The sequence below is a fragment of the Argopecten irradians genome, chromosome 2 (assembly GCF_041381155.1).
Source record: "Argopecten irradians isolate NY chromosome 2, Ai_NY, whole genome shotgun sequence".
In the NCBI taxonomy this organism is placed as follows: domain Eukaryota; kingdom Metazoa; phylum Mollusca; class Bivalvia; order Pectinida; family Pectinidae; genus Argopecten; species Argopecten irradians.
Window position 1 is genome coordinate 72,462,741 of NC_091135.1, and position 22,896 is coordinate 72,485,636.

Sequence of the window (22,896 nt, forward strand, 5' to 3'; positions counted from 1 at the left end):
ATTCCTTAGAGCAGTGTTCTGCCTTAAGTCAGTACAGATTTAGTATACATGGTGACTGTTTTGTTTTCAGATTCCTTAGAGCAGTGTCTGCCTTAAGTCAGTACAGATTTAGTATACATGGTGACTGTTTTGTTTTCAGTTTCCTTAGAGCAGTGTTTGCCTTAAGTCAGTACAGATTTAGTATACATGGTGACTGTTTTGTTTTCAGATTCCTTAGAGCAGTGTCTGCCTTAAGTCAGTACAGATTTAGTATACATGGTGACTGTTTTGTTTTCAGTTTCCTTAGAGCAGTGTCTGCCTTAAGTCAGTACAGATTTAGTATACATGGTGACTGTTTTGTTTTCAGTTTCCTTAGAGCAGTGTCTGCCTTAAGTCAGTACAGATTTAGTATACATGGTGACTGTTTTGTTTTCAGTTTCCTTAGAGCAGTGTCTGCCTTAAGTCAGTACAGATTTAGTATACATGGTGACTGTTTTGTTTTCAGTTTCCTTAGAGCAGTGTCTGCCTTAAGTCAGTACAGATTTAGTATACATGGTGACTGTTTTGTTTTCAGTTTCCTTAGAGCAGTGTCTGCCTTAAGTCAGTACAGATTTAGTATAAATGGTGACTGTTTTGTTTTCAGTTTCCTTAGAGCAGTGTCTGCCTTAAGTCAGTACAGATTTAGTATACATGGTGACTGTTTTGTTTTCAGTTTCCTTAGAGCAGTGTCTGCCTTAAGTCAGTACAGATTTAGTATAAATGGTGACTGTTTTGTTTTCAGTTTCCTTAGAGCAGTGTCTGCCTTAAGTCAGTACAGATTTAGTATACATGGTGACTGTTTTGTTTTCAGTTTCCTTAGAGCAGTGTCTGCCTTAAGTCAGTACAGATTTAGTATACATGGTGACTGTTTTGTTTTTTCTTAGAGCATTCCTTAGAGCAGTGTTTGCCTTAAGTCAGTACAGATTTAGTATACATGGTGACTGTTTAGTTTTCAGATTCCTTAGAGCAGTGTCTGCCTTAAGTCAGTACAGATTTAGTATACATGGTGACTGTTTAGTTTTCAGATTCCTTAGAGCAGTGTCTGCCTTAAGTCAGTACAGATTTAGTATACATGGTGACTGTTTTGTTTTCAGATTCCTTAGAGCAGTCTCTGCCTTAAGTCAGTACAGATTTAGTATACATGGTGACTGTTTTGTTTTCAGTTTCCTTAGAGCAGTGTTTGCCTTAAGTCAGTACAGATTTAGTATACATGGTGACTGTTTAGTTTTCAGATTCCTTAGAGCAGTGTCTGCCTTAAGTCAGTACAGATTTAGTATACATGGTGACTGTTTAGTTTTCAGATTCCTTAGAGCAGTGTCTGCCTTAAGTCAGTACAGATTTAGTATACATGGTGACTGTTTTGTTTTCAGATTCCTTAGAGCAGTGTCTGCCTTAAGTCAGTACAGATTTAGTATAAATGGTGACTGTTTAGTTTTCAGATTCCTTAGAGCAGTGTCTGCCTTAAGTCAGTACAGATTTAGTATACATGGTGACTGTTTTGTTTTCAGTTTCCTTAGAGCAGTGTCTGCCTTAAGTCAGTACAGATTTAGTATACATGGTGACTGTTTAGTTTTCAGATTCCTTAGAGCAGTGTCTGCCTTAAGTCAGTACAGATTTAGTATACATGGTGACTGTTTTGTTTTCAGTTTCCTTAGAGCAGTGTTTGCCTTAAGTCAGTACAGATTTAGTATACATGGTGACTGTTTTGTTTTCAGTTTCCTTAGAGCAGTGTCTGCCTTAAGTCAGTACAGATTTAGTATACATGGTGACTGTTTTGTTTTCAGTTTCCTTAGAGCAGTGTCTGCCTTAAGTCAGTACAGATTTAGTATACATGGTGACTGTTTTGTTTTCAGATTCCTTAGAGCAGTGTCTGCCTTAAGTCAGTACAGATTTAGTATACATGGTGACTGTTTTGTTTTCAGTTTCCTTAGAGCAGTGTCTGCCTTAAGTCAGTACAGATTTAGTATACATGGTGACTGTTTTGTTTTCAGTTTCCTTAGAGCAGTGTCTGCCTTAAGTCAGTACAGATTTAGTATACATGGTGACTGTTTTGTTTTCAGATTCCTTAGAGCAGTGTTTGCCTTAAGTCAGTACAGATTTAGTATACATGGTGACTGTTTTGTTTTCAGATTCCTTAGAGCAGTGTCTGCCTTAAGTCAGTACAGATTTAGTATACATGGTGACTGTTTTGTTTTCAGATTCCTTAGAGCAGTGTCTGCCTTAAGTCAGTACAGATTTAGTATACATGGTGACTGTTTTGTTTTCAGATTCCTTAGAGCAGTGTCTGCCTTAAGTCAGTACAGATTTAGTATACATGGTGACTGTTTAGTTTTCAGATTCCTTAGAGCAGTGTTTGCCTTAAGTCAGTACAGATTTAGTATACATGGTGACTGTTTAGTTTTCAGATTCCTTAGAGCAGTGTCTGCCTTAAGTCAGTACAGATTTAGTATACATGGTGACTGTTTTGTTTTCAGTTTCCTTAGAGCAGTGTCTGCCTTAAGTCAGTACAGATTTAGTATACATGGTGACTGTTTTGTTTTCAGTTTCCTTAGAGCAGTGTTTGCCTTAAGTCAGTACAGATTTAGTATAAATGGTGACTGTTTTGTTTTCAGTTTCCTTAGAGCAGTGTCTGCCTTAAGTCAGTACAGATTTAGTATACATGGTGACTGTTTTGTTTTCAGTTTCCTTAGAGCAGTGTCTGCCTTAAGTCAGTACAGATTTAGTATACATGGTGACTGTTTTGTTTTCAGATTCCTTAGAGCAGTGTTTCTGCCTTAAGTCAGTACAGATTTAGTATACATGGTGACTGTTTTGTTTTCAGTTTCCTTAGAGCAGTGTCTGCCTTAAGTCAGTACAGATTTAGTATACATGGTGACTGTTTTGTTTTCAGATTCCTTAGAGCAGTGTCTGCCTTAAGTCAGTACAGATTTAGTATACATGGTGACTGTTTTGTTTTCAGTTTCCTTAGAGCAGTGTTTGCCTTAAGTCAGTACAGATTTAGTATACATGGTGACTGTTTTGTTTTCAGATTCCTTAGAGCAGTGTCTGCCTTAAGTCAGTACAGATTTAGTATACATGGTGACTGTTTTGTTTTCAGTTCCTTAGAGCAGTGTCTGCCTTAAGTCAGTACAGATTTAGTATACATGGTGACTGTTTTGTTTTCAGTTTCCTTAGAGCAGTGTCTGCCTTAAGTCAGTACAGATTTAGTATACATGGTGACTGTTTTGTTTTCAGTTCCTTAGAGCAGTGTCTGCCTTAAGTCAGTACAGATTTAGTATACATGGTGACTGTTTTGTTTTCAGATTCCTTAGAGCAGTGTTTGCCTTAAGTCAGTACAGATTTAGTATACATGGTGACTGTTTTGTTTTCAGTTTCCTTAGAGCAGTGTCTGCCTTAAGTCAGTACAGATTTAGTATACATGGTGACTGTTTTGTTTTCAGTTTCCTTAGAGCAGTGTCTGCCTTAAGTCAGTACAGATTTAGTATACATGGTGACTGTTTTGTTTTCAGTTTCCTTAGAGCAGTGTCTGCCTTAAGTCAGTACAGATTTAGTATACATGGTGACTGTTTTGTTTTCAGTTTCCTTAGAGCAGTGTTTGCCTTAAGTCAGTACAGATTTAGTATACATGGTGACTGTTTTGTTTTCAGATTCCTTAGAGCAGTGTCTGCCTTAAGTCAGTACAGATTTAGTATACATGGTGACTGTTTTGTTTTCAGATTCCTTAGAGCAGTGTCTGCCTTAAGTCAGTACAGATTTAGTATACATGGTGACTGTTTAGTTTTCAGATTCGTTAGAGCAGTGTCTGCCTTAAGTCAGTACAGATTTAGTATACATGGTGACTGTTTTGTTTTCAGATTCGTTAGAGCAGTGTTTGCCTTAAGTCAGTACAGATTTAGTATACATGGTGACTGTTTTGTTTTCAGATTCCTTGCCTTAAGTCAGTAAGATTAGTATACATGGTGACGTTTTGTTTTCAGTTCCTTGAGCTCTTTAAGTCAGTACAGATTTAGTATACATGGTGACTGTTTTGTTTTCAGTTTCCTTAGAGCAGTGTCTGCCTTAAGTCAGTACAGATTTAGTATACATGGTGACTGTTTTGTTCTTTCAGCAGTGTTTGCCTTAAGTCAGTACAGATTTAGTATACATGGTGACGTTTTGTTTTCAGTTCCTTAGAGCAGTTTGCCTTAAGTCAGTACAGATTTAGTATACATGGTGACTGTTTTGTTTTCAGTTTCCTTAGAGCAGTGTCTGCCTTAAGTCAGTACAGATTTAGTATACATGGTGACTGTTTTGTTTTCAGTTTCCTTAGAGCAGTGTCTGCCTTAAGTCAGTACAGATTTAGTATACATGGTGACAGTTTTGTTTTCAGATTCCTTAGAGCAGTGTTTGCCTTAAGTCAGTACAGATTTAGTATACATGGTGACAGTTTTGTTTTCAGTTTCCTTAGAGCAGTGTTTGCCTTAAGTCAGTACAGATTTAGTATACATGGTGACTGTTTTGTTTTCAGTTTCCTTAGAGCAGTGTCTGCCTTAAGTCAGTACAGATTTAGTATACATGGTGACTGTTTTGTTTTCAGATTCCTTAGAGCAGTGTTTGCCTTAAGTCAGTACAGATTTAGTATACATGGTGACAGTTTTGTTTTCAGATTCCTTAGAGCAGATGTTGCCTTAAGTCAGTACAGATTTAGTATACATGGTGACAGTTTTGTTTTCAGATTCCTTAGAGCAGTGTCTGCCTTAAGTCAGTACAGATTTAGTATACATGGTGACTGTTTTGTTTTCAGATTCCTTAGAGCAGTGTCTGCCTTAAGTCAGTACAGATTTAGTATACATGGTGACAGTTTTGTTTTCAGATTCCTTAGAGCAGTGTTTGCCTTAAGTCAGTACAGATTTAGTATACATGGTGACTGTTTTGTTTTCAGTTTCCTTAGAGCAGTGTCTGCCTTAAGTCAGTACAGATTTAGTATACATGGTGACTGTTTTGTTTTCAGATTCCTTAGAGCAGTGTCTGCCTTAAGTCAGTACAGATTTAGTATACATGGTGACTGTTTTGTTTTCAGATTCCTTAGAGCAGTGTTTGCCTTAAGTCAGTACAGATTTAGTATACATGGTGACAGTTTTGTTTTCAGTTTCCTTAGAGCAGTGTCTGCCTTAAGTCAGTACAGATTTAGTATACATGGTGACTGTTTTGTTTTCAGTTTCCTTAGAGCAGTGTCTGCCTTAAGTCAGTACAGATTTAGTATACATGGTGACTGTTTTGTTTTCAGATTCCTTAGAGCAGTGTCTGCCTTAAGTCAGTACAGATTTAGTATACATGGTGACTGTTTAGTTTTCAGATTCCTTAGAGCAGTGTCTGCGTTAAGTCAGTACAGATTTAGTATACATGGTGACTGTTTTGTTTTCAGTTTCCTTAGAGCAGTGTCTGCCTTAAGTCAGTACAGATTTAGTATACATGGTGACTGTTTTGTTTTCAGTTTCCTTAGAGCAGTGTCTGCCTTAAGTCAGTACAGATTTAGTATACATGGTGACTGTTTTGTTTTCAGTTTCCTTAGAGCAGTGTCTGCCTTAAGTCAGTACAGATTTAGTATACATGGTGACTGTTTTGTTTTCAGTTTTCCTTAGAGCAGTGTCTGCCTTAAGTCAGTACAGATTTAGTATACATGGTGACTGTTTTGTTTTCAGTTTCCTTAGAGCAGTGTCTGCCTTAAGTCAGTACAGATTTAGTATACATGGTGACTGTTTTGTTTTCAGATTCCTTAGAGCAGTGTCTGCCTTAAGTCAGTACAGATTTAGTATACATGGTGACTGTTTTGTTTTCAGATTCCTTAGAGCAGTGTCTGCCTTAAGTCAGTACAGATTTGTATACATGGTGACTGTTTTGTTTTCAGATTCCTTAGAGCAGTGTCTGCCTTAAGTCAGTACAGATTTAGTATACATGGTGACTGTTTTGTTTTCAGTTCCTTAGAGCAGTGTCTGCCTTAAGTCAGTACAGATTTAGTATACATGGTGACTGTTTTGTTTTCAGTTTCCTTAGAGCAGTGTCTGCCTTAAGTCAGTACAGATTTAGTATACATGGTGACTGTTTTGTTTTCAGATTCCTTAGAGCAGTGTCTGCCTTAAGTCAGTACAGATTTAGTATACATGGTGACTGTTTTGTTTTCAGATTCCTTAGAGCAGTGTCTGCCTTAAGTCAGTACAGATTTAGTATACATGGTGACTGTTTTGTTTTCAGATTCCTTAGAGCAGTGTCTGCCTTAAGTCAGTACAGATTTAGTATACATGGTGACTGTTTTGTTTTCAGATTCCTTAGAGCAGTGTCTGCCCTTAAGTTTTCAGATTCCTTAGCAGTGTCTTTAAGTAGATTAGTATACATGGTGACTGTTTGTTTTCAGATTCCTTAGAGCAGTGTCTGCCTTAAGTCAGTACAGATTTAGTATACATGGTGACTGTTTTGTTTTCAGATTCGTTAGAGCAGTGTTTGCCTTAAGTCAGTACAGATTTAGTATAAATGGTGACTGTTTTGTTTTCAGATTCGTTAGAGCAGTGTTTGCCTGTGCCATAGCCAACCTGCCCTGTATTGTCCTTATGGAGGATATTGAGGTGTTCGTAGATGACAGTACAAATGCTGAGGCTAGAGAGGTCTTATTTCAGCACATGCAATCAAAACTCACTGCTTCTATACCTGTGGTTGCTATGACAAGGTTTCCATGGTTACTCAACAAACAAATGACACTTAAAAGAAGGTAAATGTGTTTGTGTAAATAAGTTCGGTTTAAGTGTTAAATATCAATAAAATAAACTTCAATAGTCATAATTTATGAGGGTTATAATTGTACTGCTTCGAAGTTAATCTTGGCTACTAGCCATATACTATTATACTGACATTATAATGATATTATACTGACATTATACTGACATCATACTGCCATTATAATGATATCATACTGATATTATACTGACATTATAATGATGTTATATTGATAATAAAATGATTTTGTAGTGATATTGTACTGCCATTATAGTTATAGTGATATTATACTGACATTATAATGATATTATACTGACGTTACAGTGATATGCTGACATTATAATGATATTGTGCTGCCATTAGTGATGTTATACTGACATTATAATGATATTATACTGACATTATACTGATATAATACTGAACTTTTAATGATATCATGCTGACATTAAAATGATATTATAGTGATATTATACTGACATTATAGTGATATCAAACTGATTTTATGCTGACATTATAATGACATTATAAAGGTATTATACTGACATTAAAATGATATTATAGTGATATTGTACTGCCATTATAGTGATATCATACTGACTTTATAATGATATTATACTGACGTTGTAGTGATATACTGACATTATAATGATATTGTGCTGCCTTTAGTGATGTTATACTGATATTATACTGACGTTATAATGATACTGATATTATAATGATATTTTACTGACATTATAATGATGAGATCTTACTTACATTATACTGATATTATGTTGACGTTATAGTGATATCATACTGACATTATACTTATATAATAGTGTTATTATACTGATATTATAATGATATTATATGGACGTTATAGTGACATTATACTGATATTATGCTGACATAATACTGATATTATACTGATATCATAGTGACATTATACTGACATTATACAATATAATACTGACATTATACTGACATTATAGTGATATTATACTGACATCATACTGCCATTACACTTATGTTATACTGATATTATACTGACATTATAGTGATATCATACTGACATTATACTGACGTTATAGTGATATACTGACATTATACTGATATAATGCTGACATTAAAGTGATATCATACTGACATTATAATGATATTATACTAACATTATACTGATATTATGCTGACATTATACTGAAGTTATAGTGATATACTGATATTATAATGATATTATACTGACGTTATAGTGATATTATACTGACATTATACTGATATTAAACTGACATTATACTGATATTATGCTGACATTATACTGATAATATACTGACATTATAATGGTATTATACTGATGTTATAGTGATATACTGACATTATACTGATTATGCTGACATTATACTGATATTATACTGACATTATACTAATATTATACTGACATGCCGATATTTTACTGATATTATACTGACATTATAGTGCTGTCTTGCTGAAGCATACTATTGAAGACATCAAACAGTCACCCAGCCATGTTATGTTAAGTAAAGCTTGTTATCTGTTCCAGCTTCCCAACCCTGGCTTATGTTCCAATTCCAGATTTTCCAAGTCGTTATTTACTGTTTAAAACACAAATGAATGCTAAGCCTGCTGCCAGTGAGGAGGAAGTAGAAGAGTTAGCAAACCACACTGAAGGGTAATCAATAACAACTAACTTTTGATTATATTAAGTTTTTGTATATCTTTGATCATGACATCAACTTATCACAGTGCCAATTTGTTTGAAAAATTATTTTAAATCTAAGAATGTGTTTTTAGCTCACCTGGCCCGAAGGGCCGGTGAGCTTATGTCATGGCGCGGCGTCCGGCGTCCGTCGTCCGTCATCCATCTGTCCGTCAACATTTCCTTTAAATCACTACTAGTCATAGAGTTCTGCATGGATTTTAACCAAATTTGGCCAGAAACATCCTTGGGGGAAGGGGAATAGAACTTGTATAAATTTTGGCTCTGACCCCCGAGGACAGGAGGGGCGGGGCCCAATAAGGGAAATTTAGGTAAATCCTATAAATCGCTACTTGTCCTAGAGTTCTGCATGGATTGTAACCAAATTTGGCCAGAAACATCCTTGGGGGAAGGGGATCAGAACTTGTATAAATTTTTGCTCTGACCCCCGAGGACAGGAGGGGCGGGGCCCAATAGGGGAAATTAAGGTAAATCCTATAAATCGCTACTTGTCCTAGAGTTCTGCATGGATTGTAACCAAATTTGGCCAGAAACATCCTTGGGGGAAGGGGAACAGAACTTGTATAAATTTTGGCTCTGACCCCCCCGGGGACAGGAGGGGCGGGGCCCAATAGGGGAAATAGAGGTAAATCCTATAAATCGCTACTTGTCCTAGAGTTCTGCATAGATTGTAACCAAATTTGGCCAGAAACTTCCTTGGGGGAAAGGCCAACATCCTTGGGGGAAGGGGAATAGAACTTGTATAAATTTTGGCTCTGACCTCCTGGGGGCAGGAGGGCGGGGCCCAATAGGGGAAATTTAGGTAATCCTATAAATCGCTACTTGTTTTAGAGTTCTGCATGGATTGTAACCAAATTTGGCCAGAAACATCCTAGGGGGAAGGGGAACAGAACTTGTATAAATTTTGGCTCTGACCCCCTGGGGACAGGAGGGGCGGGGCCCAATAGGGGAAATAGAGGTAAATCCTATAAATCGCTACTTGTCCTAGAGTTCTGCATGGATTGAAACCAAATTTGGCCAGAAACATCCTTGGGGGAAGGGGAATAGAACTTGTATAAATTTTGGCTCTGACCTCCTGGGGGCAGGAGGGGCGGGGCCCAATAGGGAAATTTAGGTAAATCCTATAAATCGCTACTAGTCTTAGAGTTCTGCTTGGATTTTAACCAAATTTGGCCCAGAAACATCCTTGGGGTTAAGAGAATTCCTATAATGTTTGGCTCTGACCCCCTTGAGCAGAAAGAGTGGGGCCCAATAGGGGAATTAGAGGTAAATATTCAAATTCCTTCAGAAAAGAAACAATGAACCTTACTAGGCATTACAAACCAGGTGAGCGATACAGGCCCTCTGGGCCTCTTGTTATTAATTGAGCCCGAGACCTGATACAACAGCTATTGAGCATGTAACAAGGTAGTATGAAAGCTAAAGCTTGTGTCTACCATCGTTAATATGCAGAACTTAAGCTAATGTGAAAAGGAGAAGGTACGTTAAGACTCGAATATGGCCTCAAAATTAATTCTCCAGTAAAGAACAACATATTTTGCCATATAACAGCTGAATACATTTGCTAACACATTACATCTCGAAAATATCCCACATGTGCCAATTATGTTCACTATGACGTCATCAACATGCAGTTTCCCGCCATTTTTCACAAAAATCCTTGAAAAATCATACTTTTTGAGTGGTTTTCTTTAAAAATGAATGTGGCCGCCTTCGTGGAGCAGAAAGAGATTTTCACACTTTGTGTATCGTGTATTTACGCATATCCATGCAAAATGTAAAGTTGCTCCAAGGTGGCGGCCAAATCCATTTCAAGCCTTTTCTAACCTAAAGATGATGAATTTCTAGCAAAATTTGGCGAGAAGAGGAAAATCATCAATTTGATGACGTAATAGGTGGGACACATCGTGTACATGGTTATAAAATATTATGTTTTGATGAATGGCAAGTATGAGAGTATTTATTGATATGAAATTGATGGGGATCAGAGTTAATTTTTTTCGGCCTGAAAAATTAAGGCCAAATACTGGTCCTATCATATCTACTCCTTTCGTTATTTTTCGCCTGTTAATAATTAAAAAATATATCATCTTATTTAAATGAGAGATGTACTAAATATTTGGTAATTTCGTAACACTAGGTAGAAAATTTTATGACTTTTGGGGCCACTAAAGCCCCAAACCATACATAGTCCTTTGGAAATGAACTATCTCGAGTTGGAGAAACATGATAAAAAACAGTCACTTGTTGTGTACCCTCTATTTTTCTGTTGTTTAGGTACACAGTATCAGATATTCTTGTCGTTCTGAGAGATGCGGCTATGGAACCTGTTAGAGAAATACAACGTGCGACCCATTTTCGACTGGTGAGTTTAGTGGCTCTGTATAAAACAATTGTTTTATTTTATTGTTTGGCACTTTCAAATTAATTCTTTGGTTGAGGTCTTTGTATGGATAGAATTGTTTAGGGCTATCAAATTAATTCTGTGGTTGAGGTTTTTGTATGGATAGAATTGTTTAGGGCTATCAAATTAATTCTGTGGTTGAGGTTTTTGTATAGATAGAATTGTTTAGGGCTATCAAATTAATTCTGTGGTTGAGGTCTTTGTATGGATAGAATTGTTTAGGGCTATCAAATTAATTCTGTGGTTGAGGTTTTTGTATGGATATAATTGTTTGGGGCTATCAAATTAATTCTGTGGTTGAGGTTTTTGTATGGGTAGAATTGTTTGGGGCTATCAAATTAATTCTGTGGTTGAGGTCTTTGTATGGATATAATTGTTTAGGGCTATCAAATTAATTCTGTGGTTGAGGTTTTTGTATGGATATAATTGTTTGGGGCTATCAAATTAATTCTGTGGTTGAGGTCTTTGTATGGATATAATTGTTTAGGGCTATCAAATTAATTCTGTGGTTGAGGTTTTTGTATGGATATAATTGTTTGGGGCTATCAAATTAATTCTTTGGTTGAGGTCTTTGTATGGATATAATTGTTTAGGGCTATCAAATTAATTCTGTGGTTGAGGTTTTTGTATAGATAGAATTGTTTAGGGCTATCAAATTAATTCTGTGGTTGAGGTTTTTGTATGGGTAGAATTGTTTAGGGCTATCAAATTAATTCTGTGGTTGACTATAGTTTACTATAGTTTATATTGGCAAGGATTTATAAGTGAGAAGGATTCGTGTCTGTCTCTTTACATTACTAAACACCACGCGAGACGCCTATGAACCGGGAATAAAAACCGTTTTTCTCAACAAATACTTGTCTTATCGAGTCAAACGAAACACCATTGTAAAGTTTATTAAATTTCACGACGTTTATAACTTGCTTTAAAGACGGAATGTTTAGGGGATATGTCTTAAATTTTCGTTAAAAAAATCGACAGCTCATGAAATGACAGCACCGCTTCAGAAAGTAAGACGGTAACCCTCGCACCCGCAAGCTACATCAAAGGCTGCGCCGGCGGATATCAAAGGAAAATCAGTCGTCGCCCAACGTCTCGGTCAGTGCACAAACACAAAAGCGCCTGCCTTGGACTTCCCCAAAACCCAGTGTGACTTATCCTTCTCATATACGTCCTTGATATTGGGAAAACACATTTTTGCGCATTATTTGGTCATTTGTAATAGGGAATGAGTCAAATGTTGTCAGAATTATCAGTATGAGATGGCCATTTAATCCTATTAACAAATTTTTTATGACTGACCCCCAGGGGCCTTAGGGGCGGGGTCAAAAGGGGTCAAATAGGCTAAAACTTCAAAAATCTTCTTCTGAAGTTCTGGAAATGGTAGAATCAAATACTTTTCATAAATAGAAAGGCCTTAAGGTCCTTAACAAAAATTGTGAATTATATGACCCTGAGGTCTCACGTTTTCCCCTGGGGAGGGGGTCAAGTTTACTATAGTTTATATAGGGAAAACACATTTATGAGCATGTTTTGCTCAATTTTCATTGGAAACGAGTCAAACTTGGTTAGAATTATTAGCCTGAGATAGCATTTTAATATCATATCCATATTGGTCCAGGCCGACCCCCTGGGGATAGTGAGGCGGGGCCAAAAAAGGTCAAATAGGCTAAAACTTCAAAAATATTCTTTTAAAATTCTGGAAATGGTATAAACAAATACACTTTATAGATGAAAAGGTCTTAAAGTTTGTTTATAAAAATTGTAAATTATATGACCCTGGGGTCTCCTATTTCCCCTTGGGGAGGGGGTCAAGTTTACTATAGTTTATATAGGAATTGTATAAATGCGCACACATTGTTTACGCATCACTTGAATAAAGTCAGCCATGTTGTAAAGTTTAAACACTGTTGTCTACCGATGATTTCTACTTGTAAGAAGAATAACAAGTTAATTTCATGCGTGAACTAAAGCATGAACCATGGTGTCAGTAAGTCTGAAACGAACGCGAACGTTTTGTAAGGAAAAAAAATCATCGTAAATAGACAATTTTTACTACAAGCTGTTGCAGTTGTTCGACAAAGTGGTCAGGTAAAATAACAGTTTTGGCCAGAGAATAGCCAAACTGAAGCACAGATAGTCACAACGACATTAAAACAACATAAGAATGGCTCTTGAAAGGATTCCCCCACCAAATAAAATAAACTTTTCGTCCAAAACAATTGCAGATGATTGGACAAAGTGGAAAGAAAAGTTTGAATTGTTTTCTGACCTTGCCCTAAAAGAAACGGAAGAGACTGAAAAACTCAAAATGTTCAAATACCTCATTGGTTCCGATGGGAGGGAGATCTATAACAACATGAAATGGGATAAAGAGGAAAAGGATAGAACTATGAATGATGCCCTAACAAAGTTTGAAAGTTTCTGTAAACCAAAGAAAAACGAGACCATAGAATGATTCAAGTTTATTATGCGGATTCAGCAGGGTGATGAAACGATGGACAAATTCATAACAGACATAAAGACTCTGTCTAAATCATGTAATTTTGGGGAGTTAACAGATTCGCTCATCCGAGACAAAATTGCCTGTGGTATAAATGATCCACAATTACGCGAACGACTTCTTCGAATAAGCCATTTGACACTAGACAAAGCCGAAGAGTTGTGTAGGACAAGTGAACTGACAAAGCGAAGTGTAAATACCCTAGATGATGCCGGCGCAGCTGCGACCGTACACAAAATTAAAGTGAAACCAAAGCCAAAGTTCACCGGTACTAGTAATACTAGTCAGGGAAAACTTCCATGTAAATTTTGTAGATATGAACATGAACATAAGAGAGAGAAATGTCCAGCATTTGGAGAAACATGCAGAAAGTGTAACGAAGAAAATCACTTTGAATCAAAATGTGATGAACTCCGAAAACAAAAGTCCAAAAAGAAAAAGTACCCGCACGGAACGGGTTTTGGCACCTGGAACTCGATGAAGAGAGCTCTATGCTGACAACGTTTAATTCCCCTTTTGGCCGTTATCGCTGGCTCCGCTTACCATTTGGAATCTCCGTGGCCCCAGAGGAATTCCAGCGCCAACAGAATCAAGCCGTCGAAGGCTTACCCGGCGTCCGTAGTATCGTCGACGACATATTGATCTACGGAGAAGGAGAAACTGAGGCGGAGGCCATTATCGACCATGACAAAAAGCTGTGTGCTTTACTAGAACGGTGCCGTGAAAAAGGCATAAAGTTAAACAAAGACAAGCTCAAGCTTTGCAAGCGAGAAGTGAAATTCATAGGTCACTTAATCAACGCGGATGGCCTGAAGCCAGACCCTGAAAAAGTGAAGGCTGTGTCCGAGATGCCTAATCCGACAGATGTTGCCGGAGTCCGTCGCTTTATCGGATTTGTGTACTACCTAAGTAAGTTTGTGCCCGGCCTAAGTGACAAATGTGAACCATTGCGAAAATTGACTCTTCAGGACGCTGAATGGTGTTGGATGGACGTTCATGAGAAAGCAATGAAAGAAATCAAAGATCTTGTGAAATCCGAACCTGTCCTAAGGTACTATGACCCGAAGGAAGAGCTAACTAGACAGTGTGATGCATCTGAGAAAGGTCTAGGTGCAGCACTCATGCAAAAAGGTCAACCTATTGCCTACGTGAGCTGCGCGCTTACCGACGTAGAAATGAGATATGCTCAAATCGAGAAAGAGCTGCTAGCAGTCGTGTTTGGGTTAGAAAAGTTTCACCAGTATGTGTACGGACGATTCGTGACAGTACAAAGTGATCACAAGCCACTGGAAATGATCATCAAGAAATCCATCTTGTGTGCTCCGAAGCGACTACAACGCATGCTTCTACGATTACAGACGTACGATTTCGACATCGTGTATCACCCGGGAAAGGAAATGTACCTTGCAGACACACTCAGCCGAGCCTACCTGCCACAAACAGGTGAGGAAAACGCGTCTACATTTATAAAGGACGTTGAATCTATAAACATGACCCAGTTTTTACCATTAGGTGAGGAGAAACTCCGTGAAATACAACGGAAGACGGGAAACGACGAAAACCTACAAATCCTCCGTAACGTAATATTACAGGGATGGCCCGAAAAGGTCACACTCGTACCTGAACAAGCGAAACCTTATTTCAACATACGGGATGAACTATTTGTGCAAAATGGTATCATCTTCCGAGGCGAGCATGCAGTTATCCTGATTTCACTACGATCCGACGTGCAAGCGAAAATACACTCGTCACATATCGGCATCGAGGGCTGCCTACGCAGAGCGCGGGAAATAGTGTACTGGCCAGGTATGAACGTAGAGATACGGGACTACATCGAAAGGTGTGACATGTGTCGGTCATTTGACGATAAACAGTCTAAAGAAACGCTTGTGTCACACGAAATACCCGACAGACCATGGGCTAAACTAGGATCTGACTTATTCACGTTCAATAACAAAGAGTATCTCGTCACAGTGGACTACTACTCCAACTACTGGGAAGTCGACTATCTCGAGGATACACGAACGCCGACAGTGGTACACGTGCTACGAGGACAGTTTGCGAGATACAGAATTCCGGACACTCTCGTCACGGACAACGGTCCACAATTCAGCTCCGACGCATTCAGACAGTTTGCAAAGGATTGGTGTTTCGAACATGTAACTTCGTCGCCTACATATCCTCAGAGCAATGGAAAATCGGGAACAAGCCGTGAAAACAGCGAAACGTCTTATGCAATGTGCGATATCGTCGAAATCTGATTTGTATCTAGCACTGCTAGATTTCCGCAATACTCCATCTCAACAGATGGGGACTAGTCCTGTCCAACGACTAATGAACAGGAGAACAAAGACACTTCTCCCGACGAAAGGTAGTTTGCTGAGACCTCAAGTCCCTGAAACTACCACTGTATCAAAACAGTTAAAGTGAGTGAGGGAACGCCAGGCAAAATACTATAATCAAGGTGCTCAAGACTTGAAACCGCTAGAAAATGGACAAATTGTTAGGATTGCACCTAATGACAGAAACGGACAATGGAAAAAGGGTGTCGTCCAGGAAAAAGTCAACATCAGGTCATATGATGTCGCTACAAACGATGGGAGAAAATACCGCCGCAACCGTCGTCATATACGGTTGTCTATGGAGACCAACGTTAACCCTCGCGACCAGGAGAGAGACTTTGTTGAGCCCGAAATAATTCCAGCACAGGACACTCCGGTGATACCATCAAACCCGCCTGTGGTACAGTTAAATGTGCCTGTGGTCCCATCCGAGAAACCACAGCAGGACAAACCAACAATCAGCTCACCAAAACGAAGTGTGACAAGCAAAGGAAGGCAAATCAATCTGCCATCTAGGTTTCGAGACTTTGAGTGTGGTACATAAACAGACAGTGTGACTCGAGTCAAAACATGTATTAGTATTTGAGAAAAGCTCCTAACAATACCAGTACATGAAGTTAAAGTGTTAATTGAGTTATAATGTTTCAAGAGTTAACATTGACATGTATTGTGTTCATATAATATCAATTCAATGACTGTGAAATATTGAATACGAAAGGAAAAAGTCAAGACATTGATTTTGAAAAAAAAAATGTGTTTTAATAATGTTTAAGAGACTCAGAATGAAAAGACATCATTATTAGCTTTCAAACATAATAATGAAGTTAAATATATATAAAGGTAGTTATAGACTATTACTAAAAGTAATGGATAATAACTTCTTTCCTCAAAGGAGAAAGGATGTAACATGTCCAATAGTGTGTTATCGGATAATATCCGGTATTAGTTTCTACTTTGTAAACCGGAAATTGTATAAATGCGCACACGTTGTTTACGCATCACTTGAATAAAGTCAGCCATGTTGTAAAGTTTAAACACTGTTGTCTACCGATGATTTCTACTTGTAAGAAGAATAAAAGTTAATTTCATGCGTGAACTAAAGCATGAAACAAGTACTATCAGTACTTTGATTTTATTGATTCTGTAAGCATTGGCAAAACAGATTTCCTACATGATCAACATTTAAAACATTCATTGTTTTTATATTCCTGATTCTGTAAGCATTGGCAAAACAGATTTCCTACATGATCAACATTTAAAACAATCATTGTTTTTATATTCCTGATTCTGTAAGCATTGGCAAAACAGATTTCCTACATTATCAACATTTAAAACAATCATTGTTTTTATAATCCTGAATCTGTAAACATTGTGAAAACAGATTTCCTACATTATCAACATTTAAAACATTCATTCTTTTTATATTCCTATATTATAATATTATATTTTAAAGTATTATGATGTCTTAAGTATTTTGACTGTTTGAAGTTTTATGATGTCTTAAGTATTTTGACTATTTGAAGTATTATGATGTCTGAAGTATTTTGACTATTTGAAGTATTATGATGTCTGAAGTATTTTGACTGTTTGAAGTTTTATGATGTCGGAAGTATTTTGACTATTTGAAGTATTATGATGTCTAAAGTATTTTGACTATTTGAAGTATTATGATGTCTAAAGTATTTTGACTATTTGAAGTATTATGATGTCTGAAGTATTTTGACTGTTTGAAGTTTTATGATGTCTAAAGTATTTTGACTGTTTGAAGTATTATGATGTCTAAAGTATTTTGACTATTTGAAGTATTATGATGTCGGAAGTATTTTGACTATTTGAAGTATTATGATGTCTAAAGTATTTTGACTATTTGAAGTATTATGATGTCGGAAGTATTTTGACTATTTGAAGTATTATGATGTCTGAAGTATTTTCACTGTTTGAAGTATTATGATGTCTGAAGTAATTGAGTGTTTGAAGTATTATGTGTTCTGAAGTATTTGACTGTTTGAATTATTAAGATGTTTGAAGTATTTGGACTGTTTGAAGTATTATGATGTCTGAAGTATTTGGACTGTTTGAAGTATTATGATGTCTGAAGTATTTTCACTGTTTGAAGTATTATGATGTCTGAAGTATTTTGACTGTTTGAAGTATTATGATGTCTGAAATATTTTGACTATTATTATGATGTCTGAAGTAATTGACTGTTTGAAGTATTATGTTGACTGAAGTATTTTGACTGTTTGAAGTTTTATGATGTCTTAAGTATTTTGACTATTTGAAGTATTATGATGTCTAAAGTATTTTGACTATTTGAAGTATTATGATGTCTGAAGTATTTTGACTATTTGAAGTATTATGATGTCTGAAGTATTTGGACTGTTTGAAGTATTATGATGTCTGAAGTAATTGACTGTTTGAAGTATTATGTGTTCTGAAGTATTTGACTGTTTGAATTATTAAGATGTTTGAAGTATTTGGACTGTTTGAAGTATTATGATGTCTAAAGTATTTTGACTATTTGAAGTATTATGATGTCTAAAGTATTTTGACTGTTTGAAGTATTATGATGTCGGAAGTATTTTGACTGTTTGAAGTATTATGATGTCTAAAGTATTTTGACTATTTGAAGTATTATGATGTCTGAAGTAATTGACTGTTTGAAGTATTATGATGTCTGAAGTATTTTGACTGTTTGAAGTATTATGATGTCTAAAGTATTTTGACTATTTGAAGTATTATGATGTCTGAAGTAATTGACTGTTTGAAGTATTATGATGTCTGAAGTATTTTGACTGTTTGAAGTATTATGATGTCTGAAGTATTTGGACTGTTTGAAGTTTTATGATGTCTTAAGTATTTTGACTGTTTGAAGTATTATGATGTCTAAAGTATTTTGACTATTTGAAGTATTATGATGTCTAAAGTATTTTGACTGTTTGAAGTATTATGATGTCTTAAGTATTTTGACTGTTTGAAGTATTATGATGTCTAAAGTATTTTGACTATTTGAAGTATTATGATGTCTAAAGTATTTTGACTGTTTGAAGTATTATGATGTCGGAAGTATTTTGACTATTTGAAGTATTATGATGTCTTAAGTATTTTGACTGTTTGAAGTATTATGATGTCTAAAGTATTTTGACTATTTGAAGTATTATGATGTCTAAAGTATTTTGACTGTTTGAAGTATTATGATGTCGGAAGTATTTTGACTATTTGAAGTATTATGATGTCTGAAGTATTTGGACTGTTTGAAGTATTATGATGTCTGAAGTAATTGACTGTTTGAAGTATTATGTGTTCTGAAGTATTTGACTGTTTGAATTATTAAGATGTTTGAAGTATTTGGACTGTTTGAAGTATTAAGATGTCTGAAGTATTTTGACTGTTTGAAGTATTATGATGTCTGAAGTAATTGACTGTTTGAAGTATTATGTTGACTGAAGTATTTTGACTGAAGTTTTATGATGTCTAAAGTATTTTGACTATTTGAAGTATTATGATGTCTGAAGTAATTGACTGTTTGAAGTATTATGATGTCTGAAGTATTTGGACTGTTTGAAGTATTATGTTGACTGAAGTATTTTGACTGTTTGAAGTATTATGATGTCTGAAGTATTTTGACTGTTTGAAGTATTATGATGTCTGAAGTATTTTGACTGTTTGAAGTATTATGATGTCTTAAGTATTTGGACTGTTTGAAGTATTGTGATGTCGGAAGTATTTTGACTATTTGAAGTATTATGATGTCTGAAGTATTTGGACTGTTTGAAGTATTATGATGTCTGAAGTAATTGACTGTTTGAAGTATTATGTGTTCTGAAGTATTTGACTGTTTGAATTATTAAGATGTTTGAAGTATTTGGACTGTTTGAAGTATTAAGATGTCTGAAGTAATTGACTGTTTGAAGTATTATGATGTCTGAAGTAATTGACTGTTTGAAGTATTATGATGTCTGAAGTATTTGGACTGTTTGAAGTATTATGTTGACTGAAGTATTTTGACTGTTTGAAGTTTTATGATGTCTAAAGTATTTTGACTATTTGAAGTATTATGATGTCTGAAGTATTTGGACTGTTTGAAGTATTAAGATGTCTGAAGTAATTGACTGTTTGAAGTATTATGATGTCTGAAGTATTTTGACTGTTTGAAGTATTATGATGTCTAAAGTATTTTGACTGTTTGAAGTTTTATGATGTCTAAAGTATTTTGACTATTTGAAGTATTATGATGTCTGAAGTAATTGACTGTTTGAAGTATTATGATGTCTGAAGTATTTTGACTGTTTGAAGTATTATGATGTCTAAAGTATTTTGACTATTTGAAGTATTATGATGTCTGAAGTATTTTGACTGTTTGAAGTATTATGATGTCTAAGGTATTTTGACTGTTTGAAGTATTATGATGTCTAAAGTATTTTGACTGTTTGAAGTATTATGATGTCTAAAGTATTTTGACTGTTTGAAGTATTATGATGTCTGAAGTATTTTGACTATTTGAAGTATTATGATGTCTAAAGTATTTTGACTGTTTGAAGTATTATGATGTCTAAAGTATTTTGACTATTTGAAGGAAAAGCACCAGTCGGTAGATAAACCAGACGAGATGATGGACATGGAGACTCTGTGTTCCCCGTCAGATCCAGGGGCCAAGGCAAAAAAATGGATGGATATAGAACCTAATCAGATTTATGTCAAGCCATTTACAGTGGTGTGTATATACTGTATAATGATAAATAGAATGATGATGCTGTATGAGTTGTTTCCAAACAAGTCCTATTATATGTTTCAAGTTGCCTGTGTAGTCTTCAGTATCAATCTATAATGTTCTTCTCTTCTCATTTCAGAACCATGTAAAAAAGTGTTTATCAAAGTCAAAGCCCTGCTTGAGAGCAGACGAAATAGAACAATATAAAAAGTTTACTGAAGAAAACAGATCATAGTGATACGTACCTGAGAGACAAAAACAATCAATAAGCGACTCCTTATTAGAGTTATGTGAGATTGACTCATTATAGAGATTGAGGCGGGAGAGTGACTCCTTGTTAGAGTTATGTGAGGGTGACTCATTATAGAGATTGAGGTGAGTGAAAGTGACTCCTTGTTAGGGTTATGTGAGATTGACTCATTATAGAGATTGAGGTGAGAGAGTGACTCCTTGTTAGATTAATGTAAGGGTGACTCATTATAGAGATTGAGGTGAGTGAAAGTGACTCCTTGTTAGGGGTATGTGAGGGTGACTCATTACAGAGATTGAGGTGAGAGAGTGACTTCTTATTACAGTTATGTGAGGGTGACTCATTATAGAGATTGAGGTGAGAGAGTGACTCCTTATTAGAGTTATGTGAGGGTGACTCATGATAGAGATTGATGTGTGAGAGTGACTCCTTGTTAGAGTTATGTGAGGGTGACTCATTACAGAGATTGAGGTGGGAGAGTGACTCCTTGTTAGGGTTATGTGAGGGCGACTCATTATAGAGATTGTTTCGGTGAGTTCAGTTGATGTGACCCATTATTTTCATTTTAAATTCAGTAAAATTACTTATGATTTGATGTGAAAGAGTGGTCTTATTAGTAAATACAAGTAACTCCTGACTGTTCTGTTTCTAATGCATCACTAATATATACCTATAATATAAAGGGATGTTAAGCTTGGTTGACTATGGCATTATGAATGAATACTATATTGATCTGTTAGAGCCTTGTTGAACCTCACTGGTTAGTGTTTACTTCTGTTACTTTTGCACTTGGTACCTGTTATTTTGAAATTTTCAGAGTTTAGATGACCTTTAGATGACCTTTCATTTAAAAGCAGAACATGAAAACATGCCCTGTTCCAATTTAACACAGTGAGCTTCATATATATATGAAAACAGCCATTGTTAATAATATTTGTTACAAGATTTTGATCTGTTATTGAATTTGGATAATAAAGTGTCAAAGGTGAGGGTCAGAAACTCCGGACAGCAGCTGGTGAAGGTACTTATGGTAACAATAACCAGTAACAATGATTTTGATGGTCAGCTTCATGGAATTATATGTATACAATGAACTGCCAAAATGTCAGAGAGGGGATGCATTACCCACTTTTCTAAGGATTACAAATTAAAACCATCAACTATTTTGCTGTTGTATAAGTATACTTGAACTTATGTCTGGCCAGAAACATCCTTTGGGGAAGGGGAACAGAGTTAGTTTAAATTTTGGCTCTGACCCCTAAGGACAGGAGGGGCGGGGCCCAATAGGGAAAATAGAGGTAAATCTTGTAACTGCTACTAGTCATAGAGTTCTACACGGATTGTTACCAAATTTGGCCACAAATATCCTTGGGGGAAGAGGAGCAGAGTTTGTATAAAGTTTGGCTCTGACTCCCCGGGGACAGGAGGGGCGGGGCCAAATAGGGAAAATAGAGGTAAATCCTTTAAATCGCTACTTGTCATAGAGTTCTACATGGATTATAATCAGAATTTGCCAGAAGTATCCTCTTGGGAAGGAGAACAGAACTTGTATCAATTTTGGCTCTGACCCCCTTGGGGGAGGAGGGGCGGGGCAGAATGGGTGGAATAGAGGTAAAGTTTTTAAATCGCTACTAGTCATAGAGTTATACATGTATGTATCCAAATTTGGCCAGAAACATCCTCTGGGAAAAGGGAACAGACTTTTGTGTGGGCCTGAACCCCTGGGGGCAGGAAGGCCGGGGCCAAATAAGGGAATGAAAGGTAAATTCTTTAATTCGCTACTATGTAGTCATAAAGTTCTGCATAGATTGTAATCAAATTTGGCCAGAAACATCCTCTGAGGAAGGGGAACAGAATTAATATAAATTTTGGCTCTTACCCCCATGAGCAGAATGAGTGGGGCCCAATAGGGAAATAAGAGGTAAATATTTAAATTCCTTCAGAAAAAAAACCCCACTGAACTTGACATAGCATTTCCAACAAGGTGAGTGATACAGACTCGATAGGCCTTTTGTTATTTGACTTATAATCATAGTTATAGTTTTATTATTTCTGTATTTATTGTAAATTTTTAATAAATGTTGATATACCTCTTGTCTTGTTCATTCTCATTGCCCTTCACCAAGTGGTCACTTATATAACGAAGAATTTTTTTTCTTTTTGTGACAACTATTTGTCAATATCTGTTCAAAGAGCATACATTAGTA

At 36.2% G+C, this 22,896-nt stretch overlaps 1 protein-coding gene across 1 annotated transcript in view; it reads left to right on the forward strand.

Moving 5' to 3' along the window:
* LOC138316387 (uncharacterized) overlaps positions 1–21,284 on the forward strand; it is a 35,913-nt gene extending 14,629 nt beyond the window's left edge. The window contains exons 5-9 of the mRNA XM_069258087.1: positions 6,548–6,760; positions 8,303–8,431; positions 10,757–10,844; positions 20,305–20,442; positions 20,579–21,284. Of these exons, the coding sequence (XP_069114188.1) occupies positions 6,548–6,760; positions 8,303–8,431; positions 10,757–10,844; positions 20,305–20,442; positions 20,579–20,674 (664 nt within the window). The 3' untranslated portion in view covers positions 20,675–21,284. The remainder of the gene's footprint in view (positions 1–6,547; positions 6,761–8,302; positions 8,432–10,756; positions 10,845–20,304; positions 20,443–20,578) is intronic.
* The last annotated feature ends 1,612 nt before the right edge of the window (positions 21,285–22,896 follow it).